Here is a 26,553-nt window from a genome sequence, read left to right as displayed (position 1 = left end):
ATGCCATAAAATAAACACTTTAAAAAGGCACATCAAGTCAGAGGCAGCTGCTCCAAAGAGCAGTCTATGACAGTTAGCTCACTCTGATAGGAAAACTAACCTGCAAACAAAACATTCAAAGCATTTTCTTGCAATCCTGCTAGCAAGCAATAAAACAGCAAATTAATCAAATTGAACAAATCTACTACATTATATCATAAAGTTCTATATACTTTCCCCAACATGATTGTTAATGACAACTATAAAATGTAAGATATAAAATAAAGAAAATATGGTTTATATTTCCAAGACTGAGAGATTTAGACAAGGACATAGGGAAAAAGAAAATGTTTTTATTAGTAATGTATATCAAGGTTACATTTATATAAAAACAGGTTGCTGAGAGATTCCAAAAGGAACCGAGAGGTCACTCTGGTGGGCACTCTTACACACAATTTAGACAACTCTTTTTAGGTTCTAAAGAATTGGGGTAGCTGGTGGTAGATACCTGAAACTATCAAACTACAACCCAGAACCCATGAATCTTGAAGACAACTGTATAAAAATGTAGCTTATGAGGGGTGACAGTGGGATTGGGAAAGCCATAAGGACCACACTCCCCTTTGTCTAGTTTATGGATGGATGAGTAGAATAGGTGAAGGAAACAAACAAACAAACAGACAGACAAAGGTACCCAGTGTTCTTTTTTACTTTAATTGCTCTTTTTCACTTTAATTATTATTCTTGTTATTTTTGTGTGTGTGCTAATGAAGGTGTCAGGGATTGATTTAGGTGATGAATGTACAACTATGTAATGGTACCGTGAACAATCGAATGTACGATTTGTTTTGTATGACTGCATGGTATGTGAATATATCTCAATAAAATGATTTAAAAACAAAACAAAACGAAACAAAAACAAACAAACAAACAAAAAAGAGGTTGCTACCAAGGTTGTTCAGTTAAAAAGCCACTGAATATATCCAAGCAAGTGTACTAATAATTATGCATCTGAACAATGAAGGAAGAAAATGAGACACCAGTGCTTCTTTTTCTTCCTTTTATATACAAAAGTTAGCCACATTACATGGTGCTCAGAAACAACACAAATCTTTCTTAATGTCAATTTTGTAAAGCCAGAATTTCTGATAATGTATTACATAAAATTATAACTAATCTGTATCATAAACTGAGTGACTCCTAAAATATCTTTTTCTCCAATAACCTCCTTAAGAAAAAAGTATCTACATTCAATACACTGTCCATTTTTGAAACATTTCCTACATTCTTAGTTCATTTTAAAAGACTTATTTAGAAATAAAACCAATCAATTTCTAATAGCTAAGTGGAACAATTTTTTAATCCATAGGGTCTTAAAAATCAATTTGACATGACTTCCCAATTCCAGGAATGTAGTAAACCATAATTCAAGCTTCAATTTTTCTCTGAACATTTTCTACTTTACCAAAATGAATTCCCATCCCACACCTATGAACAAGAAGGAAACTGTATTTAAAATAATATTAAAAACAAAATCTCATTATTTAGTATTTGAGTAATAGTCCATAATTCTAATCTTAAAATTATCTATAGCTGCGACCTCTCCAACTTGCTGACTCCCAAGGAGATTTAATAAAGGATGTAATTAATATCTAAACTTAAAGCAGACAGTCATTTGGAACAAACTATGTTACCAACAACTGCATCATAGTCAAATAGATCAACCTATCATCCCTTATGGTTCTGCCTAAGGTTAATGAGCACAGTTTGCAATAAATTTTCCAGTAACTGAAAAACTGAATTGAATGAAAAGACTACTTTTTTCATACACTTTATAAAAACAGACTAAAGGCTGAGTTGTCTTAGGAATTAGCTCCTAGCATGGTATCTGGCAATGTAAATGTCATTTAAGTATTTATGGAATGAATAAACAAATGACAAACAAATAAGCAATACAACGCACTACTGCCATTCAACTCCTTATTATATGCTAAGTAATGAGTATTTAAAATTATACATAATAAAATGGCATACACTCAAACTATTTTTTTCATTTCTAATAATAAGCACTGAAAGAAGTACTTGTTTGACAATTCCCAATTTAACAGAATGTAGAATTGGACCTTCACAAACCTAAATTTGGCTAACGATTTTTGGCAATTTTATGACATCTGTCATTGAATCTTTTCTTTATGAAGTTAAAAAATATAAAGAGAAATGCAAGTTACAAGTTTCTTTGCAAGAAATAACACAAAGGTGTGTATACTACACTTGATCTTAATTATAACAGTTTTCTCATGAAGAAGTTACTTTAAAGAAAATAGCTAGAAATTTGAGAGGATGAAGGTGGAAAAAAGTGAAATAGCTATAAATGTTCTTCCACTTCAAAAACTGTCTGACTTGAGTGCCAGAAGAGACTTTCTGCCTCTATCAGTGACTTCCTCTTCATGTGTCACAGAAAGAGTTCAACATGCTTTACAAAATCCATTACATTTTAAGACCATTTCCAATATCTGCTACCATAAATCAAGAAATCCATTTATTCAAGGTTACTTATGGAGAATTAATCACACAGAAAATTTTAACAACTCCTTTTCCAGAAATTAAAGTCCTTTACTGTACTTGGCATTCCTACACATGATGATGTGGATTCAAAGACAGAAAGCTTTAAGGGAACAGAATTAAAATTCATAGGCTTAGACATTTTAAAAAGTTTAATATGTAGAATTCTCTGTAACAAATGTTCCCAAAAGATAAATCAGAATATAAACACAATGTAGTCTCCTTTGGATTTCTCCTTCTACTTAAGTAGGATTATAGAAATTGTTCCAAAACACTTGTAAGTACTTGACATAGTCTCAAAGACATATAAGCAAAAAAATCTAAAAAAGTGAGATCAACAGAACTGTGGGAAGTTATCTAAAGCAATATGCATCAAGAACAAAAACTCATCAATTTCTTTATTTGTGATGGTTTCTAAAATCTATCTTCCTAATTTGAAGGGTAAATTTACACATGAGAAAAATAAACAGCTTAGCTACACAACATTTACAGCTCTTTTTAACAGGGTATAGCCATTATGCTAAAATTCAGTCATCTATATACAACCTCATTTCCCACCTAAAAGAAAATGAGAATAGAATGTATTTTATTTTAAATGGGACACAGAGGTGAAGTGCCAAGAATTAAAGTATAACCTTAAAGTTTTAATTTCACACTCTGAATATAAAAAAAGCAATAATTTCTAAAATCATGAAAACATGATGAAATAACCACAAGGAAAAAAAGGACATTTAAGTTATTTCATTATTTCTTAATATTATATAGTGAAAACAGATGTACTTATAACTTCAGTCTTCAGATGACATATTTCATAAGATCATTATTCATTTAAAATAGTACAAAATGTTTACAAAGAACATTAAACTTAAATTTCATAGTTGTTTATAAAACAGTACATGAAAGAATGGCCTATATAAGGAAACAGGAGTTTCATCAAAAAAAGACAGTAAATTATGAATATAAAATATACCATAATGTTAAAACCCTCATAGCTCTCTATAGGAAAATCAATAAAGATAACTTAATCTTTCTGGAAAAATGCATTCAGCATTAAAGAAATTTCTAGTGTGAACTTTATATATGAATTCAAAAAGGAATACATTTAAACACTGCATTGACACACAGTTATCCTCTATTTTGTGGAAAACAACAAAAAGTACTTTTTGAATATACGTACTTCAAAATCAAAAATTAATTTTTACTTTTCCCTTTACTGGCAACTTTTGATGCATTTTTAGGTTTTGGTTCCCAAAGGGCATTTTTTACAAATCTTGAAGCTGCACCTCTGTCTAGCTTGCCAGCCTTTTTCTTGTCTGTTATTTCTTTGACTCTGTTCATGTATACTCTGATTCTTTCCTTAAAGATAAAAGGAGAGAAAGAAATGTACTTAGTAAGCTGTTCACCACCACTACGTTTTATTATCTATACCACGGTTAAATCCAACAGATATGTATAGACTGCCTGGTAAACGCATGGCAATAGTAAGTGCAAGTGAAGAGTGTAAACATTCTCCGTGCTGTCCTGGAGCTCACAGTCTGGGAGGAAGACAGACATTAAAAAGTCCTTTCAGAAGTTTTCTGAGTGTTTCAAAAAAGAGGAAGAACTATACTAAGACATCACTAAAGAGATAAACATTGAATTGTTTATATGTGGTTATAAAGTTTTTTAATTAGCATTAAGGAAAATCCACATTTTGAGTCTGAGGTCCACAATCTACAATCTGAACTCTCATAATACAATTGCAACATGTGTCACACTACACTCTCCTGAAATTTTTCTAAATAAGAAATGGATGAGGCAGTGTTTAACTATTTCTTTTTTTATGTTACTTTCTAGTGTCACAATTAAAATAGGCAACATAAAAATACAAGGTCTTTTATTCAATTCCATAGTTTTGATTGATAAGCACATGAAATTTTCTAATAAAATATACAGTTCTAATCATATTTTACAAGGTGAGAAACATAATACGTTGCCATACCACTTTGAATCTTTTGAGGCCATTAATCAGAAGAAAGGGCTAGCCTATACATCAACTAGAAAAATAAAGTTGATGAGAGCCATAAAATGGCAGAGTAAATGACTGATTGCTTAAAAGCAACCATTTACTGAAATAGTCAAAATTTATATAAACATACACAGAAAAGCGCAGGCCCTAAAAATTATTTTTAACTGTAAAAGAATGACAACTCTGCTCAAAACCTCTAATGGCTCCCTATTTCTCTTCCAGTAAAAGCCCAAGTCCTTACAATGGTAAATACCAGCTACAGCTGCATCGTCCCCAGCCTTGCCTTGGGGCCTTTGCCCTCCTTATTCCCCTGCCTGGAATGAGTTCCATCAAATACCACGAAGCTACTCCCTTTCTTCCTTCTTTCTGCTCAAATGTTACCTTGTCAATGAAGCCCTGTCTTACTATTTAAAATTGCAATCCTATGCTAAGAACTCCCAACCCTCCTTACCATGCTATTTTCTTTTCCCATAAATGTAAAACTTTCTAATATACTACATATTCATACATATTTATTATTGATTTGTTTGTTTTATTATGTTTATTGTTTATCTCCCTCCACTGGATAGTCTCATGTCTGCCATGAGGGCAGGGATATTTATCGGCTTTATTTGTTGAAGAATCATCTCACTTGGAAATAATGCCTGCCTCCCAGTTGGCATGCAACTATTTGTTCAATGAAAAAACTGCTTTCAATGGTCCTTTCTCTATATATCGGCCAAAGAAGTTTCTTCTCAAACACTAACTTGTGATCAATTAGTAACGTCTGTCACAAGGTCCGAAAAGGGGAATCAGTAGATTATTTGCAAACCCTGGTCCAGAAAATTAATGTACTCCCCCAAAAAAGTAGGTTCTCAGCAGACAAGGAGACAGATGATCTTATCCTTTTCCACTGACAAGAACAAGTATTAATATTCTCCAAATAACTTTGTGTTAAAGAAAGAGGAATTTTATAAATGTAAAGTACCTACCAGAAAGTTGAAAACAGATGATACAACCCATATTTCTCCTAAGGTTTAAAGCCAGTATCATTGGTCAAACCAAGATCTGTGTATCATATTGCTCTATACTTTTGCTTCAAATAATTTTTACAATTGCTTTATTTAAAAATAAATTTATCTCCCTCCCAATAACTTTAAAAGAAGAGAGGAAAATATCTTACCAGATGTTAAAAAAAATGAAGATAACAGATCTGGTTTACTCATTTTAAAAAAATAAATGGCCAAGTACTTTACTAAATTGTAAGTAACACATGTATCAACTACCATAAGGCTTCAGAACATGAACAGAATATAATGTCAAGTATATTTCACATATATATTTACCTTATACTTTATATACACAAAGAATAAATTTATTAATAATATTCTTATTCATAAAGCCAAGTCAAGAAGGTAACCATAAGTTTGATTTCTAATTTCTTCCTTCAAATTGAATGATTTGATTTAATTTTTGAAGTCAGCAAAAACTCCAAGATACCAGACCTTATATACTGTACTTATATATCTAAATGGAATACAAAGACAAACCTAGAAGATTTATTACAGGTTGTAAATATGTCACTAATGCAGAATTACTGGACAGTACACATACAACTGGTGCCAAAAAAGCTTTTAGCTTTGTTGCTGAACTGGATTCTTTACTGCTGAGAAAATGAATTAATGGAGGAATTGAAAAGGTGGGGGAGAAACTTTCCCGTCTTTGCTAGTAAATCAACTAGAATATACTTTTAAGAAAAAAAAAAGGTAGTCCTAGAGATGAACAGGATTTCAAAAATTTATAGGAAAAAATAATATGGAAGTTATAAATAATTACTAGAATTGTAACATTTTCCCATCCAGAGATTTATATAATATATGGAACACCAATTCTCTGATACAGACAACTAAAAACAAACAAACAGTGAGATCTAGCTTACTTTCATTTATATCAACTCTAAATAATTTTGTTCTCCATAATTAGTGTGATAAAAACTTAAACTTGAAGAATACTACCAGTCAATCAGTAGATAATACCCCATGTTATTACAATAAATACACATGTAAAATAAATCAAAATAAATGAAATCTTACCAATTCCTGCTTTACTGGATGTTCCTTAGGATTAACTCCTTGAGTTGCCAAATAAACTACAAGAGAAAGATTTCATGAAATAAAATGATGTATATATAATTTAAACCATTCCAATTAAAGAAACTCTAGTCACTCACAAAAAAAAAGGATTAATTAAATCTTTAATTATTACACCTAGATGTAATATGAAATTATGCATGGCTCACAGGCATTTGGTATTCTAATTTAAAGGAAATAAATATCCGACTACTAAAATTGCCACAAAGTATAATTATATCTAAATTACTACTATTACAAAAAAATCACCCTTGACACAATAAATAATTTGCTTTCTAATCAACTCTAAAGTAAAATACTTACCCCAAAACATTGAATTTAATGTGTACGCAGAAACTAAATCCACTTTTGCTTGTTCAAGTGGGTCCAACTATTAAAAAAAGAAAGAGAAAGAAATAGAGCAAAGAAAAGAAATACACACAAACAGCACCATCAGATAACATTTTAAATTTCACCAAGCACAATGTATCAAAGAACTGTTTTTTCACTTCCTATAATCCAATAACTAAATAATCTGGAAATAATTTGCAAAAAGAAGAAGTTTTGTTAACCAGGGATTTTTGCCCACAAATTTTCACTTCAGGGTACCATCTTTAGTTAGACAAAGAAATATATTTAATTCAAGAAAAATTCTCTTGAATTATTTTAATTTCAGGAGTTATGAGCTGGGCTTGTATGTCAAAAGTAATTTACCAATATAAACACTGTACATGATGCATTTATGTATAAGGAGCAAGCTAAAATGCTTAGGCAATACCAAAGACAGAAGAAACATAATGAGATTTGTTTTAGACTGTCAAAGTCAATTTACTGTTTTTGTCCTATAAGGTTTCCAGAAACCCTGATAACATCATCGTAATACTTAAAAGGTCAAAGATAGAGTCTGTCAAAAAGAATGCTAAGAGGACTCTTCTTTTTTTAAAATCAAGTTGAAATAAATATAGTTATAGTTACGAGGTATTTCCTAAGGCAGGAGTTTTGTTTTGGTATTTTTTCCTTAAAAAAACCAAAAACATAAAATTGTAATAAAGGGGGAATGGGGCATATATCATTAATCTACTTCTTCCTCTATATGTTTCACAAAACAGAATTCTGTTTTATGAATTACATTTTTAGAAATTACACTTTTAAAATACCTTCTGCAACAACTCATTTCTAGAAACAGACATCATGGTTTTGAGCATCTCATCCACAGCACCAATGGAATTCTCGAATGTTGATAAATACTCATGAATTTCTACTGGATAATCTTCATTTATTTCTTCACCTGCCATTATGACCAACTGGAAAAAATCAAATTCTTAGAATTCATATTAGAGATAGAGATTGTTCTTTAGTTTACCAAAAAAAAAAAAAAAAAAAAAAATTCAACAGGTTATAAAAAACTTCAAAAGTGATAAAAGAGTTAAAACCTGCAGATAATTCAATAAATCTTCACAGAATATAATTCTAGAGCAATGAAACTCAAACTTCCCCTCTTCTTAAGTTGCTTGGGAAAAAAAAGAACCCATCCAAATCCACGAATGCTACACATATCAAATCCTCAATGTTCTTAAAGCACTCAAGACCAAACGTGGGATATTAATAAGAAAATTCTACATTTTTAAAACTTGCTGTTGAAGTTAAAGACCAAGAAAAGCAATAAATGTTTACATCCCCCTAATGTGTGCTACAGAAATGATAAGCAAAGCTCTTTATGTTTTTAAAGGCTTATATGTTTTAGTCATTCTAACATTAGGTGTTGATCTAGGAACATGTTGTATTAGACAAAGAAATTAGAAATCTTAGGTCTGAAATATCTCCTGATGATTTATCACCAGAATCATTTTTTAAGCCTCTCTGTATTTTTATTCTTTAGGCTTCTTTAAAATATTAATAAGAAACTCAAGGAGTCCATAAGTCACATAAAGTCTATAAGTAGAAAAGGAAACATGGGGGAAATAAACTATATGGTTTTCATTTAGGCTAGAGCATACCCTGACAGCCCATTCTTTTATAATTCACATTTGTATCATAATATTCAATATGTATGGGAGAAAAAACAAAATCCACATCAATGTATTTAATAAAGTATCTAAGACCAAATTTCAGAGGCAATTTCAAGTCATACATATCATCCTTAGGTTTAAAATTTTTTTTTATTAGCTGAAAATACCTCCTTCATTACATAGCAAAGGAGAGCAGCAAGAATGTGTAAAGAGCAAATAGCAAAGCAGAATATAAGTAAAGAGACCTGAGTTTTCCATCTTGCTTGATCACGGACTGTGTCACCTTAGATAAATCACTGAACTTCTCTGGGCCTTAAATTCCTCATCCAAAAAATAAAGCAGCTGGTCTAATGATCTGTAAAGTCCATATAGTTCTAAACATTATGAGTATGTCATTTAAGTTTAAAAACTAATCTGTGACTATTTAGTCACAATATATCAACACTTCTTCAGACCAAGTATACTCCATGACACATTTGGTTTCTTTAAAAATAAAAAAAGTGTAGTCCATCTGACTACAACTATCTGAGCTGTAAAGAGACTATCTAACTACTGTACAACCAACAATTAAACATAGGACTATGATTTAAAAAAAAAAAAAAACCACACAAGAAAGAATTGTGACTTTCTGTTTCAAATGGCTAACTGAACACAAGCATTTGCTTTCATTCCTCCCAAAATCCCTCTGAAATGACAGAAGAAATATAAGTCCATAGTAAAGCTGGAAACCAAGAAAGGGACATACCCATTAGCAGACCTCAACAGTAGAAATTCCTTGTAAGCTAAAGAGCAAACAGGATCAAACTGACAGGAAACAGAGCCAAGGAACCTGCAATCTCCTGCACACAAAAGAGGCTGCTGCCAAAAAACAAATCTCCCCAAGAAAATCTAGGAATAACCCCAAGATTAAGGGCAATAAGAGCCGGGCTATGAAGACTGAAAATGGCTAAGCCAATCTGTAGATCTCGGAAAGGATGGCTTCAGCATTTCCTGCCTGGATAATCCTAAGTACAAGGGTTATATTGCAAATATAGGGAAGACTCTTTAGGTATAATTTTAAACCAATATATTTGAAAATCCAGATGAAAAAATGATATGCTAGGAAAATATCAATTACCAAAACTGACCTAAAAAGAAATAAACCAAATAGATCATTAATCATAGAAAAAAATCTTAACAGTAGTCTAAGATCTCTCCAAAAAGGCTCCAGGCCTAGAAAATTTTACAGGTAATTTCTTCCAAAGCTTCAAAAAACAGAAAATTCCCATGGTACTTAACTGTTTAAGGACACAGAAAAAGATGGAAAACTCAGATACCTATTTCATAACATACACAAAATAAATTCCAGATGAATTAAAAATTGTAATATATAAATGTATTAGATTATATAAAATATTTATATAATCCAAATGAAATCCAAATGCTAAAAAAGGAAATGGTTGACAGATTTAACTACATAAAATCTGGAAAAACTTCTATATGGTAAAAGGATACCATAAACAGACTTAAAAGCAAGAGGCAGCCTGGGAGAAAATATCTGCCAAAATATAACAAAGGATTAGATAGATTATTGTATAGAGTTCCTACAAAGAAATTAAAATAGTGAAGATATCATCAACTGTCAGATTGGCAATAATTTTAAAGATTATGAATATCCAATATTAGCAAGGGTATATACAGAGAAGATGGAATATAAATTGGTATAGACTTTTAAAACGCACATACTCTTTGACTTAGGAAAGCCTTTTAAGAATCTAGCCTACAGAACCTCTTGTACATAGGCACATAAATTAAAATGGACTCCTCAAACTCTTCAAAAGAAAGGTCTTGACTTCCTATCCCCCTCCAGCTAAAGCCCCATTTTCTCTCTCCCTTACAGAACTCCTCAAAAGAGATGCTTACACTAACAGTCTCTAATTCCTTTTCTTCTATTCTTTCTTGAATCTACTACAAGCAGGTCCCCTACATCTCATTTAAAAATTGCCATGACTGGCAATTCTCAGTTCTCATCATTTGACGTTGATTCCCTTCTCTTGATTTCCAGGACATTACATTCTCCTGGTTGTCCTCCTACCTCACTGGCTACTTTTTTGGTGCATCCTTCTCATGTCCTCAGCCTCTTAACACTGAAGTGCCCAAGGGCTGTCCTTGATGATCTTTTCTTTAATTTACTCCCTAGGTGAGCTAAGCAAGTCTCAGGGCTTTAAACTGCATTAATAAACTGATGACTCCCAGGTTTATATTTCCAGCCCTGACCTTTCCCCTAAACTCTAAATTTACATTTCCAACTGTCTACTCAGTATCTCCCATTGGGTGTCTAATAAGATTCTCAAACTTAACATGTCCAAAGCCAAATTCCTAGTCTTGCCCTACTGCAGTCTTCCACAACTCAATTAATGGTAACATCAACTCTCCAACTGTTCAGACCCAAAATTTCAGAGTGACTCTTGACTCCTGTCTCTCTTTCCATCTTTAAAATATACCCAGAATCTAACCACTTCCTATCACTTTTACTGCTACCACCCTGGTCCAAACCACCATCATCTCTTGCCTAGATTGTTACAAGAGTCTCCTAAATGGCCTCCTTGCTTCCACTCCTAAAGTCTATTATCAAGACAGCAGAGTGATCGTTCAAAATCTAAGGCAAAGTATATCCTGCCTCTGCTCTGAAACTTCCAGTGATTTCCCATCTCATTCAGGATAAGAACAAAAGTCTTTAAAATGGCCAGTAAAAACCAATACAATCTGCCCTCGACTCCACCAGCTTTCAAGACCTCATCCCCCGGCACTCTCCCCTTGCTCATTTCTCTCCAGCCACAAGAGTCTCAGAGCTCTTCCTCCAACGGCCTCGGGCATGTCCCTACCTCAGTACTTCTCCCTTGCCTAGAATGCCCTCCTCCCCCTCAACCCAACAGCTTTCTTGACTACCCTATTTTAAATTTCACACCCCTCCCTGCATTTCAAGAGCTCCCTATCTCCTTCCCTACCTTACATTCCTCAGTAGCATTTATCATCATCTGACATACATCTATTTATTCATTTATTCTTTGTCTACCCCCGAACAAGGTAACTACATGACAGCAGGAATTTTGTCACTTTAGTTCACTGCTATATTCCTAGCACTGTCTGGCACAGAGCAGTTGACAAACATTTATTGAATGAATAAAATATAACAAAATATTGGAAATATTCTAAATGTCCATGGGTAGGGAAATGGTTAAATGAATTGTAGTGCAAAATCCAAGAGAATATTAGATGGTCATTAAAAACAAAAAAGTAAATCTGTATACAGAGACACATAATGAGAAGTGAAAAAAGTCACAGAGCATTATACGTAACATAAAATGTGTTTAACATCATGCCATCTGTTTTTTTAAAAAAAATCCTGTACATGTGTATATAGAGAGGTCTGGAAGGGGACACAAAAAACAAGACATTCTCTCTGAGAAAGGAGCAGGGATTAAGGAAGAGGATTAAAGCAGACTCATTTTTTAACTCTTCATTCTGTATTGTTTAAATTTTTTTATTTCAAAAAGCATGTATGAAATTTGCAATAAAAATAGTTTAAAAAGGTATTTTTTAAAGTATTTTGGCTTTTAATAAACACAAGTATAAAAAATACAAAAAGGCCTTTACTTAAATGTGAATTTTTTCATCCAATTTTTCTGTTACAAAATATTTTCCCTCTCCAGAATCATGGAGGGGTTTTTTCCCTGCAATTATTCCCTGTCCCTAGACCCTAATAAACAGGGTCCCTAGACCCTAATAAAGCCTATTGTTAAAATAGGCTAAGGTGGACATTGGAAGCAATTGCCCTCATTAAATCCGAACTAAACTACTTGCCTTTTTCCTAACTGAAAAATAAAGCCAAGGCAGACTAGAAAAATAAAGGTTTTTCTATTACTAGAAATGTCCCCAATTCAAATGTTTCCTGATATGTTACCTAGACAGTTTCTGAACATTTGTTCCTTCCAGAGGAAAAGGTGCAGGAGGGGGCTGCGGGAACGTCGCTCTGTCCCCTCTCCTACTCTGCTCCCTGGATCAGGCCATGAATCTATGGTCTTAGCAGCAGCAGTGAACGCCTGAGTAGCACCGACTGTGTGCCAAGCACTATTCTAAGTCCTCCACACACAGTAACTCATCTAATCCTCACAAATGAAAAAACAAAGCCACAAAGAGGTTTAAGTAACTTGCCCAAGGTTGTACAAGGTAAAATTTCCAAAGAAGAGCTCATCCACCTCTGCTCCTCGCTCCTCACTCCCCACCCCCGGCCCCAAGTCACGCCTCATGCCTCCACCTACTCCTTCAAAAGCACCAGCTGCAGGGGCGGAAACAGAGGGAGAGGGCATGAAAAAACATGCTTCTCTTCACCTCTCAGTAAGAGCTGGCTGAGACTAAGAGGCAAAAACCCTACCCAGTGATCCCTGTGGGATTGTTATTGCCACTCGTTGTCCCCTCCCATGACTGGTTTTGGAAGCCAGTAAGGGGCGGGGACTCAACAGGAGGGAAGGAAGGGTGTGCAGCATCACCTACAGAACTAAAGCCATCACCCACCTTCTCCCCTCCATCCTCTTCCTCACAGGGGTCCAGCCAGAAACCTGAGAGGCATCCCTGACTCCTTCTTCAGGCTCCAAATCCAACCAGTCTTGTCACTATGGCTTCTTTAATCTCCTTTCATCACAAACTTTCCTCCAGTCTCACTACCCAGAGTATTTCAATAGCCTCTGAGTAGTCTCCCTACTGCCAAATTTTCCCCCCTCCCAACTTTACAATGTTATAAAATATGATTTTTCTATAAAATTGTCTGGTCATGGTATTCCCCTGCTTAAAATCCTGCAGTAGTTTTCCACCACCTTGAGGATAAATCCCAAACTCTTTAGCATGGCATGCAAGATGCAAGAGCCATGATGATGCAGCCCTTGTGTTTCTGTCCATCCTCATCTTTCCTTACTTCCTCCTCCAATCCTAGAACTGGAGACATATGAGCTAATGGCAGTTTTCCAGATGTGCCTTGCTCTCTAACTTTCACCCATGCGGTTCCACTTGGTTCAAACCTTGATTATCCTTTGACATTAAGATCAGGTTTCACTTCAGCCAGTGAAGACTTCTCTGAGTACTCCCCTCTCATTCTCTCTGTCTGAATAAACACAACTAACTATAAATTGTTTATTTACTTGACCTCCCCTTGGACTATAAACTCCTTGAGGGGGCTGTGTCATATTGATGCTGAATTCCCAGTGGGTGACACACAGTGAGGGTGAGTCTCAATTTGCCAAAGACAGTCCCAGTTTATGCCTGTCATCTCAGCCTACGATCTGGCCACAATCCCTTTTCACTCTCAGAAGTCCCAGCTTGAATGGCAAACTGTATGGGCACCCTAAATAGTAGGTCATCTGACCCTCACCACCATCACCCACTCATTTGGTTAGAGAGAGAGCAAGGGAGAAAGGAGAGTTACTCCTTGTATCAGAGAAGCAGAACCAGTAAGAGATATATATTAAGAGATTCACTGCAAGGAACTGGTTTACACAATTGTGGGGGCTGGCTAGGTAAAATCTGAAATCCATAGGGCAAGCCACCAGAAAGGGCAGGCCAGCAATCTTGGCACAGGCTAAAGCAGGTGTTCAGAGGTGGAATTCCTTCTGTTTCTCAGCTCTGCCTCAGCTCTGCCTCTAAGCCCTTTCAACTCATTGAATCAGGCCCACCCAGATTATCTGTGATAATCTCCCTTACTTAAAAGTCAACTGATCATGGATTTAAATCACATCTACAAAATACATTCACAGCAACACCTAGATTAGTTTGATTGAGTAATGGGACTGTATTCTATTAAAGTATTTTAGTTTCCTACGGTGCTTAAGCTAATACCATGAAATAGCTCAGCTTAAAGAATGGGAATTTATTAGCTCACAGTTTTGAGGCCAGGAAAATGTCCAAATCAACGCATTATCAAGGCAATGTTTTCTTCCAGACTGGCTGCCAGCAATCCTTGGCCCCTCTGTCACAAAGCAAGGCACATGGCAGCATGTGCCAGTCTCTCCCTTCTCTTCCAGGTTTCACTGATTTTAGCCTCTTGCTTCTGTAGCTTTCTCTCTGTGTCTGAATTTTATTCACTTATAAAGGACTCTAGTAATAGGATTAAGACCCAGCCCAAATGAGGTAGGTCATACCTTAAATGAAGTAGCCTCATCAAAAGATTTGACTTACAATGGATTCAAACCCACAGGAATGGATTACATTTAAGAACATGTTTTTCTGAAATACACACAGCTTCAAACCACCATACCAAGATAACACATCAAAAAGACCATTACAGTCCAGGACTACAGCAAGAAAATATGTATGCCTGACATGACAATTTGTTGCTCTGACAACATTTTCCCACAACAACCTTGTTATTCTTGATTGTAGGTTCCCAAGTAATAAAAATAGACTTCAAATTCCAGCTAAGATGTAGGGAAGAAAGATAACATTTTTTTAAATCACCATTTGGCAATACTTAATGAAATAATAGACTCAGGTAATGATCACCAACAGATAAAAGGATGATAGGGAAGTATACAATGGAAGGATGAGCCTTCACTACCTGAACCCACAGGTCAATCTCTACATCACTAAAAAATAGGACAAGCACACATTATGCACCTCCTGATGTGCTACAATATGATGTATACAACACCATGTATGAAGTATATCTGCCTCCTCAAAAAAGCTGAATCTGAATCTTAACTGAGCCCTTAGAGGTAACTTCTATTTACAAGAAATATGGGGAATAGAAGAACAAGTTAAATAACACAAGAAAGCAAATAAACAAATCTGGAATGAAATATACTCTAGAAAACAACTGAGTACCAAGCTTTTGTACCAAGCCAATGGCATGAAGAAAAAAAAGAAAAGGGAGAGAAGGTAGAGGAAGAAGAGACTGCTCTAGATTAAGGGAGACTTAGGAAACATAATCAAATGGAGTGTGCAGACCTGGTTTGGATCTTGATTCAAATAAACAAGTATAAAAAAAGGCATCTCTGAGAGAAAGAAAGCAAACAGCAACTGGGTATTAGATGGCACCAAGAAATTATTGATAATTTTGTCATATATGATAATAGCATTATAGTTATATAAGAAAATGGCCCTACTATTTAGGATGCATTCTGAAGCACATAAGGGTGAAATTAAACAACATCTTGAATTTGCTTTAAAAAAACTTAGCCTGCATGGATTAATTATACTTTGAAAGCAAAGGTAAGAACCAATAAACATTGTCTTTATAGTGAAATTAGATTGTTAACTCACAAATTAACTTTTAGAATACAACTCAGTTCATAAATTGGGGGATACCTAAAAAGAAAGTGGTCTAAAATGTGTATGCAGCAATATTACATCTCATTTCAATCCCAAACATGATTGGGGCTAAGGGGAGGTAGATTACTGGGTGCCCACCTGGATCTGTGATAGTTTCTGAGCAAAGCTTATAAAAACAAAGTTTCTTTTAAAAAAATAAATACCAGTTCCTTACATCTTTACCTGGCCCTTATAAAAATACATGCATGTGACAATAAACAAATTAATTAGCAAAGCCTAGAGTCAAATGAAAAGCTAGGAAAATCTGTGCAGTACCAAGACAAAGAACGTCTACAAATCAATTAAAAAGCATTACCCAAAAGAAAAATAGACAGTTCACAAATAAAGGAATCCAGATGACCAATAAGGAGAGCTATAATTAAAGAAGTATAAATCAAAACAAGATACCATTTTTCATCTGTCAAACAAGCAAAAATTAAGAACACTGATAATACCTAATATAGGCAAAGTTGAGAAGAACCAGCCCCTCATTCATTATTAGTTGGAGTGTAAACTGAGCATTTTTGTAAGGCAATTTGGCACTGTTTCAAAACTTTGACAATTAATCTTTCTCTCACATTCTAAATTCAATCTACAAGCAAATCCTGTAGGTTCTAACTACAAAATACATTCAAAATGGAACCACTTCTCACCACCTTCACTTCTTGTGGCCCTGTTAAGCCACTATCATCTCTCTTCTGAATTATTACAATACCTTCCTAACTAGTCTCCTGGCTTTCACCCACCCCACCTACAACAACCTATTCTTAACACAGCAGCCAGTGATCCTGTTAAAACTAGGTCAGATCTCAGATCATGCCACTCTTCTGCTCAGAGCCTTGCTTTGCTTATTTACTCACCAGGCTATTCCTTCAACAGGATTCACATTGCACAGCATTTTTATCTCCACATCACTAACACTATGTCATGCCACATACTAGTACTTTGTAAACTCTGTTAACAGACAAAACCAATCAAAGTAAACTGTGATTAAATTTTGAAGAACCTTAATATTAGATTATGGTTCAGATTTATAGATATTAGGATGTCACCACAGGATTCAAATGAAAAACATATGATAAATGTACATTCTGGGGCTGTTTCCATCCCTATATCCAGTAGAATTACACACAATTAATGACTAAGCCAGCCAACAGATTAGACATATAACTTGTTTTTTGGAACTACAGAGACATCTGCAAATGTTCCATCAGAATTCTACCGTAAGGCCTTTTTTGCACTGCATTATCTTAGAAAATAATAGTGAAATGTACACGAAGCAAGCTCTCAATAAATACATGCTGTGAGTCCGTGTTACTGTCAATTGTAATTCTCTTTTAGACTTACAGTAAAATCCCTTAGACTTCTTCCTTTTCTAGTAAAGATGTTTACCCAAATCTAACCCAAAGTCTCATAATAGAAAAACATAAATTACAAAGAGGTTAATAAAATCAGAATGAATAATTACATTAAATATAGTGAATCTGATGTGGTTTCAAAATTGTAGATATCAAGCAACAAAAATTACTTTCCAAAACACACAGAATTTTGCTTATTACAATTTTCTCATCTCTAAAATAGTAAAACTATATAGATTCATTGTGCAGATTAAATGAACAATATAGTAAAGCTATTAGAACAATGCCTGGCTGGATTAGCACTCAATACATTAGCTAGTAATATCAGTTATCAGTTATTATTTTACTAAAGTGAAAACGATCAATACCCTAATCCAAAGTGGACAGCTGTTTAGAGCCGTACTTGTTAGGGTCAACTGTTTGAAAACAATAGTTAACTGAGATAATATATATTAAGAGCCATTTGAAAAGTTAAAAGTAGTTAAGAAAAAAATTTATCATCTTTGAACTGTTATACACACAAACACAACTGTTAGACATCTTTTGACTCAGATTATTTTGAAAAACCACTGATTACACTTTATCACTATCTTTCAACAAAACAAAGCATTCTACCATTTCCACCAATCACAAACGGTAGTCTAAAATTCAATAGGGGTTATCTAGCTATTTTCAAATCAAACGTCAACATATGGTTGATCAAAAAACATCAACATGTGGTTAAGTCTCGGTTCAATCTATTATCACAGTCCAACTAGTTAAGAAGTGAGTAACAAACATTTCATTGGGACAGATACATCTTTACCTGCCAAAACTGAATTGCACTCAACAAACATGACGACATTAATGATATTTTCGAACGTAGTTTGAGTCACCCTAAACTCCTGGACCATAAGGAAGAACTGCTTTTTGAGAAAACCCACTACAGATTTCAACTAAGGGTCAAAAATTACCCTTCCATCTCAGCTAGGTTACTACAGCTGCAGCGGGCATTTCGTGATCATGCATGTGAACAATAAAAGGGGCTAACATAGGAAAGTTAAACCTTCCACTTTAGACTTCTTCCCTAAACAAGGTTTTTAAGGCAGCTGAAAATTGTGAATTCATGTGTTTTTATTTCTCCTTCTTCCACTGTTTAAGAGGCGGAGCTAAAAAGCGGGAAAAAAGCTAAAGCCAGAACAAATGAAATGAGGGACCAAAAGCAGGCAAGCAGCGACAGGACAAGCGGAAGTGGGAGACCTGCAACAATGCTGTCCCCCAATGCTCAGACATGAGGGATCGCACTCCCGAAGGATACGGAGCCCGACCCTGCTCCTCAGAGTCAGGCCGGGGGTAAAAGGAGAGTCCCAGGACAGGCAAAGCGGACTTATTCAGGAACACGAGAAAAATTCACACCCCAACTTTGATTAATACCTCGCTAGCCTTAGACGCCTGTCGCCTGGAAAGCTGTCGGATGGCGGTGACGTCAATGACGCGCCGGCTTGGCCTGTGGCGTGAGCGTCGCTCTCCTGATGACCTCATGCTGCTCGCCCCGCCCCTCCGCTCTTTTTCCTTTGACGCTCAGGACGACGTGGTGGAAGGAGTTTGTAGCAGACGCTTGGGAATTTTTTTCTCCGCCAACCCCCATGTCAAGTACAAGTTGAGCGTATTTAACCAGAAAAGCGTTACTCAACCTTTGTTCAGTTTTTCTTTCGCTGAAGCTTGTCCCAGTGTCTTGGCCTCGAAAATAGCCTCCTAGAGCTTCTCAGATTACTCGTGGTGAAGGATGGATTATTTATTTTTGTAAAATACAGTAAGAATGAGTTGCTGGAAAAATAAAAATTTAAAAAGACCAACAAAATATGCGCCCAAATTTTAAATTATTAGTTTAAACAAATAAAACATCACGTTTCAATAAATACAATCAGAACAAACATAGGAAAAAAAAGAATTACAAAAAACTGCGTATTGTTTATTGAGGTGGTAGAGGCGGTAAAGAACAGTGCTTTACATTAGTAGTTGTTTATCATTACACAACGGTAATTTAACAAAAAGTTATTTGCGAAATAGCTATTCCCTATGTTAAATCCTAATATCCTTAAAAAAGCACTTTGACCAAGCACCACAAATGTCAGTATATAAAATCTTTAAAGTGGGAAATGAGCTTGCTGCTGGTTTGTTAATCTAATCTAGGTTTGATTAAAGACAAGACTTCTTGTCTTGTATATCTAAACTGTTTCTCTTTTTTAACACTCACAGAAGCCAGTCTCACAGAGGTTGGTTGATGGGAATGGAAGAAAATATTTTAAAGCAATTTCAGCAAGCTAAGGATATTCATTTTTAAGTTTTATTTAAAATGAAACAAATGATGCTATATCTTCAGAATTCATCTTCAATACTTCAATTGCCAGTTACAAACATGTAACCTTTAAAGTTATAACTAAATTTAAATTATCTTTTGATGAAAGAAATGGATTCCAGATTTGATACATTGTTAAGGTTACAGTTACCAAAATAACCTTAAAATATCACAAATTATAATGTCCTACTGACATGACTGGTATATAAACTCACATGACATGGGACACACCATCTGAGCTCAACAACACCCAAACTAGTTGTGCTGTTTTGAATGTATTATGTCCCCCAGAAAAAGCCATATTCTTTGATGCAATCTTGTGGGGCAGACATATTAGTGGGGATTAAGTTGGAACATTTGGATTAGGTTATTTGCATGGAGATGCACCCCACCCAACTGTAGGTGATAACTCTGATGAGATATTTCCATGGAGGCATGGCCCACCTATTCAGGGTGGGCCTTGATCAGTGGAGCCATATAAATGACTGACAGGCAGAGGGAACTCACTTCAGCTGCGAGTGACATTTTGAAGAGGAGCCACAAGCAAGAGGGACTCTTTGAAGAATGCGCAGGAGCTACAGATGAGAGACAGTTTGGGATGGCTGTTGAAAGCAAACTTTTGCTCCTGAGAAGCCAAGAGAGGAAAAACACTCCAAGAGCAACTAAGAGTGACATTTTTGAGGAACTGCAGCGTAGAGAGGAACAGCCTGGGAGAAAGCCATTTTGCAACCAGAACTTTGGAGCAGACGCCAGTCACGTGCCTTCCCAGCTAACAGAGGTTTTCCGGACACCATTGGCCATCCTCCAGTGAAGGTACCCGATTGCTGATGTGTTACTTTGGACACTTTATGGACTTAAGACTGTAATTGTGTAATCAAATAAACCTCCTTTTATAAAAGCCAATCCATCTCTGGTGTTTTGCATTCTGGCAGCATTAGCAAACTAGAACACTAGTCTATACCAATTCAAGAAAATAAGTTCACTGATCACGGTTGTTGTGGCAATGCCAAATTGCTATAAAAGTTTCTATATGTTTATTCTCAATTTCTGTATTCATCTCCTTGTGACAGGTAATAACAAATAGTTCATAAACTGGCCCAGCTCCACAGACTACACTTTGTAACACTGTCCTAGAGACTGCTTACATAACCTCACAAAAAAGCCTGGTAAGACTTGGGAAGACTGAAACATCACCCAGAATAACTCAAAGCCTGACAGTTTGCCCTGCACAAGCTGATAATGAGACTTCAAGGCAAATTGTTATACCTTGTGTCATTTGCGTCCTTGGGAAGGAAGCAAACATTGAAATGGAGTTAGTAGTACAGAGGTTTATTGCAGGGGTGGAGGGAGAGGAGAGTGCCTGTGAAAGATAAAGGGAGAGGAAGCAGAATTGGGCAGGAAGAATCTCAGACCATGATGCAGATCTGACAGAGTCAAGGCCAACAAACAGTGAGCTCCAGAGCAAGGAATGCACATTAGAGGAGTCCACACTGGGCAGAAATAGCCAGTCACTAGTTCCTACCTCTGTGTTAGTCTTGCAGGGGCTGCCAGGCAAGAGAGTGGCTTGGGCAGATCCTGAAGGTGCTAACAGCTGGAGGCTGTCAGCTAAGTGCACTCCTGAAGCTGAATTCTTTCTTGAAGGGAGATCAGAGGGCATACCTCCTCAGCTTCTATACACCTGAACCATCCACGTAACAGTAGCACCACAATCCTGTGAATTGCTCAACAAATTTTTAGAATCCCTTGTGTGTCAGACTCTGTTCTACATGTTAGAGGTTCTGCATTTAAAAAAAAAAAAAAAGGCACTCCTCCCTTTATGGAACTTACATTCAGATTTTCCACTGTGAAAAAATTCCAAATTTTCCACTATGACTATCTCTGTCACTATGACTATTTCTGCTCAAGGCCTCATCAGAAGTATTTTAGAGTCCACATTTCTACCAACAGTCTCTTCAAAGCAATCTTGGCCTTTTCTATCAAGCTCCTCACAATTCTTCCAGAATCGCCCCCTTATCCATTTAAAAAGCCGTTCCAACATGTTTGGTATTTGCAAGCTCAGCAGCACCCCACTTCTCTGGTACCAAAATCTGTTCTGGTTTGCTAATGCTGCTGTTATGCAAAATACCAGAAATGGATTGGCTTTTATAAAGGGGGCTTATTTGGTTACAAAGTTATAGTCCTAAGACTATAAAAGTGTCCAGACAAAGGCATCAGCAGTAGGGTACCTTCACTGAAGAACACCAATGGTGTACGGAAAACTTCTGTTACTGGGAAGGCACAGGCACGTGGCTGGCATCCGCTCCAGGGTTCTGGTTTCAAACTGGCTTTCTCCCAGGATGTCTCTCTCTAGGCGTCTGGGCGTTTTCTCTAATTTTCTCGCAGGCAAACTCTGGACTAGCAAAAGTCTACTTTCAATGGTCGTCTCCAAAATGTCTCTCTAAGCTGCATCACAGAGCTCCTTCTGTCTGAGCTCTTATAGGGCTCCAGTAAACTAATGAAGACCCACCCGTGCTGAATGGGCAGGGCCATGCCTCCATGGAAATAATCTAATCATATTTGGGTGGGTCACAACTCCACAGAAACAACTTAATCCAAATATCTCACAAGATTGGATTAAAAGATCATGGCTTTTTGGGGGGTGCATAATATATCCAAACCAGCACAAATGGCATAACGTGACACTCATCATTCATTTTTAATTTTAGCACATGACCATGAAGAGATTCATTTTTGCAAAAATATGTGAAGGCTGTACCAATTTTCCCAAAGGTCTCTCTTAATCCCTTGAAACCCTAATCTTTCTTCAAGTACCTATCCTGTCATAATCCTTGTAGACTTTGCTCTTTAACAATAACTGGTCTAACTCAGACAGATCCTCACTTGTCCATGACTCTGCATTTTCTCCATCACCTTGATCAACTAAATGAAATCTGACAACCTTTACAGTATTTGTGATTGACCTCTGCAGTCAACCTGCATCCACCACCCAACCACCCCACCCCCACCCCCCAATTTCCCTCCTCAACCTCCCTCTTCCCTCCACAGCACTGTGAAGGAAGATGCCTAGTGAAAGGCGACAGACTCTAGAGTAAAGGGGGAAGGAATGTCTGAGGGGAGACTAATTTTATAAGTGGTCAATTGTTATAGACTGACCTACACAACCTCATAACTGTAGAAACGCAGACAATTAGTGTTTGGAAGGCAAGGAACCTTGTTCCTCTACTTCTCCTGCACTGTAAGGATGTAAAAAATTGAGGAAATAAAGCAGCCAATGAGACTTGGCAGCCAATGAAAACAGGGAGAAGGCACAAATGAGATGTAAGTAAGAGGTACAAACTCTGTTCAGAGATTTTCTTTGCCTTCCATAAGGTGCTATGTCATAAACAAGAATATCAGAAGCATGTGACAAGAATGACCAACTCCCAATCTCCCCAAACTGTGGCTCCATAGAAGACAGGGATTCACACAGGCACAGAAAAGTTCAACACAAACCCATATTCAGTTATAATGTGATGCCCCAGATATGCTTATATTAAAATTTTCAGATCATCGCATAAGATAAGAACACAACAGTGTGAGTTCTCATGGAATACCAGGGTCCCTAAACTGGGAAACATTGCTCAAGGAGTATAGCAAGGTGAGAGGCAGTATAGGTAGCATTAAGTAATACAGCTGTAAAGTCAGAATTCTCAGGTTTGTAACCCTGGCACAGAATTTATAACTGTGCAACCTTCTGCAAGTTGCTTTGGCTCTCAGTGCCTCAGTTCTATCATCTGTAAAAGGAGGATTATAGCAATATCTTCCTCATAAATTGTTGGCAGGATTAAGTGAGCTAATCTAAGAAAAGAACAAAAAACTGTGCCTGGCGTTGGTTCTGCCTTCTCTTCCCTAGGGCTCTAAACAGCCAGGCTTGTGCTAAGATGGGGGAAGCTGATTAAAGAATCTTAGGGGTGATTCCCCCCCAACTGACAGTTTGCATTTACTTTGTTTTTTCCTCCTTTAACAGTTTAAAGGGACTTGTAGAAATGCTGTTTGTGCTTTTCTTCATGTCATCAACAGCCCCGCGCCTGTCTCCAGTCTTCCTTGAGCTCCCTGGAGGAAGCAATGGTGTGTGCTCATAAAAGCGTCCATTCATTTCTGGTTTGATTCAACCATAATCATATTGTCAACTTTACAAGATGTTAATTAAGGAATAAGAGACAATTGGGTGTGTTTTATGAGGCTGTTATGACATGCCTAGTATGCTGCTGAGTGAGCCATGAGGTCGAAATGCAAGTACTTTTGGCCACTTCTTACTAGGTGTTAATGGCTCAATTAAACATGCCTTCAAAGGACAGTTTCTTCTTGCTCCAATAAATGGGCGTTTAAAAATTTATCTTGTTTCGAGGTTTTTGCCCCAGAGCAGGTCCTCTGAGGCTGAAGGAATTCTAAAGGTCTCTTTCCAAACACGCTCCATTGTTCCTCTCACACATCCCTCTCTGGCTGGGGAGTATTTGTAAAAGCTTTTGACCAGTGTCACCTTAATTCCCGGGACAGCCAGGGAGCACAGACATGCCTAAAGGAGCTCAACAACTGCCCTTCTGAGGTTCTGAAACCACAAAGCTAACTGATTTGGACAGGATAGACATACTTAAAGAAATGCCAGAGTGTCTATCCTCACTATTTGAGTGAACAATTTTTTCACTTTGTTTTTGCTTCCTAGAGCGTCATTGGTGAAGACCTCATGACTGAAGTTCATACCACTACGTGATGGGCACATGGGGATACAGCATCCCATTCTCCCCAAATCCCCTCTCTCGTCTGTAACACAGAGCAACAGAAAAATACAGTTCCAGGTTGAAGTCTCCAACACCAACTCCTTTTGAAATGAATAGTTATATAATCAGATTGAAATGTCTATGAAGGAATAGTGCAACTTTGTGATCTTAATTGTGTTTACCATTCAATGGCCATTTGGATTTGAAACCTTGTTCACCTCTTTATATTTGATACCCCTTCTTGTCCACTGTATTACATTCTCTACTTAGAATTCCTCACTATACTTCAGGAGGTAGGAAGGGGTATTCTCAATAGAAAAGACTGCTTGACTTTTGTGCTACGGCCTCCGGACTGGTGCCATGTTTGAAACAGAAAATATAGACAGATGTTTTAGAAGCATAATTTAGGAGTTATGATTCCTTACTCTACTTCTGGCTCCCTGTCCCCAAATCCTCAGTCCTTGGAAATTAATAAACTACATAAAAAAAAGAACCTATTGGCAATGAAGGAAAACCAGGATCTAACCCTGGCTCTACCACTGACATATGGACTTACATCAAACCCTTACTGAAATTTTATGGGTCCCAGTCATGGCATCTCATTTACTGAACACATTCTGTATGCAAAGCTGTCTGTTATAAGCCTATATGAGGTGAGAGGCATGTAAATTCTTTGCACGTTCCTTTTTCCTTCTCCAAGAATCCCAAAACAAGTTGATTTATCTGCTTTGGTACCACCCTTCCCCCTTGTTTCCAGGGACCCATTAGCATGTCCTGGCTTTCTCAGAGATTCTGCAATGGGAGAACCATCTCTTAGACCTTTAGGATACAAAGTCTCCAGAAATCCCTACAGCCCTAACTTGAGAGAAAAGTCCTGCATGTGGTTGTTTAAAAGACTAATAATTCTATTTTCCCTTAATAACTAAAAATAGCATAGCTAGCTATTGTGGGGACCCAGGGCTGGGGGCCCCCTCCCCTCCATAGTGAAAGTAAGCTACTGAGCATAGCTGCCTGTTTGACTGGGACAGATGTTAAAAGGTCATCAGACTTGGTGGGCTGGTGGGGGGTGGTGTGCAAATGGTAAATGAAGAAGTAAAACTCCTCACCCCTGATCACTATTGATAAAAAACCTCCATGCCCCTGTGTCACAAGGCTCTGCCAAAACTCTGTTCTCCCACCCTATGGAATGTCTTTGTTCTAACCCTTACAAATCACCCCTGGCACACCCTGCTCTTTGTGGAGCACTAACTTCCATCTTTCCTGGCTGCCCACTGCTGTGGAACCATCTCCTGTCTGTAAGTCCTATTAAACACATGTCTAACTCCGTGCCTGGTGTGTTCTTTGGTCTTGGGGCTGAGCTGGGTTGAAACAACTATGTATCAAACCTGTTGAAACAGTGGCTGGATTAAATAATCCCATTAACAGAACATTATGCTGCATTTCAAGCTACTAGGAAAAAAAGTTTTCTTTTATTTGGACTTGGAAGTCTACAATAAAACAGAAATAACCTTGAGCAGAAAATTAGCTGTACAATTGGCCAGGGTATGTGTTTGTTCCAGTTTGCTAATGCTGTCTTTATGCAAAATACCAGAAATGTGGATTGGCTTTTATAAAGGGAGTTTATTTGGTTACAAAGTTACAGTCTGAAGAGCATGAAAATGTCCAAATTAGGGCATCAACACAAATATACCTTCATCAAAGGAAGGCCAATGGCATCTGGAAAACCTCTGTTACCTGGGAAGGCACGTGGCTGGTGTCTGCTTGCTCCTAGGTTGAGTTTCGAAATTGCTTTCTCCCAGGACGTTTCGCTCTAGTTGTCTGGGGGTATTCTCTTAGTTTCTCCCAAGCAAACTCTGGAGTAACAAAAGTCTACTTTCAATGGCCATCTTCAAAATGTCTCTCTTGGCTGCAACTCTCAAAAATGTCACTCTTAGCTGCTCTGAGGTCCTTCTGTTTGTGAACATTGTATAGGGCTCCAGCAATTAAATCAAGACCCAATGGGTGGTGTCCGTATCTCCATGGAAATAATCCAATAAAATGTTTCATTCACAGTTGATAGTCACATCTCCATGGAAGCACTCAATCAAAGGATCCCA

The 26,553-nt window shown here is 36.7% G+C and overlaps 1 protein-coding gene across 2 annotated transcripts; it reads right to left on the bottom strand.

Moving 5' to 3' along the window:
• Positions 1–2,678: 2,678 nt before the first annotated feature.
• C1D (C1D nuclear receptor corepressor) lies at positions 2,679–18,841 on the bottom strand. Of its 2 annotated transcripts, none has more exons than XM_037807568.1 (5): positions 18,776–18,841; positions 7,815–7,961; positions 6,982–7,048; positions 6,622–6,677; positions 2,679–3,897 (listed from the first exon to the last, which is right to left on the bottom strand). In XM_037807568.1, exons 2-5 carry the CDS (start codon positions 7,950–7,952, stop codon positions 3,733–3,735), a joined length of 426 nt encoding a protein of 141 aa, XP_037663496.1. In that variant the 5' UTR covers positions 7,953–7,961; positions 18,776–18,841; the 3' UTR covers positions 2,679–3,732. The 2 variants fall into 2 exon arrangements, with proteins under 2 accessions (XP_037663496.1, XP_037663495.1); XM_037807567.1 differs by lacking the exon at positions 18,776–18,841 and adding an exon at positions 18,602–18,740.
• Positions 18,842–26,553: the final 7,712 nt, after the last annotated feature.

Source organism: Choloepus didactylus, chromosome 17, assembly GCF_015220235.1.
Source record: "Choloepus didactylus isolate mChoDid1 chromosome 17, mChoDid1.pri, whole genome shotgun sequence".
Classification (NCBI taxonomy): Eukaryota; Metazoa; Chordata; class Mammalia; order Pilosa; family Megalonychidae; genus Choloepus; species Choloepus didactylus.
Note: the sequence above shows the minus strand (reverse complement) of the source record. Positions and strands in the feature narration are given on the sequence as shown.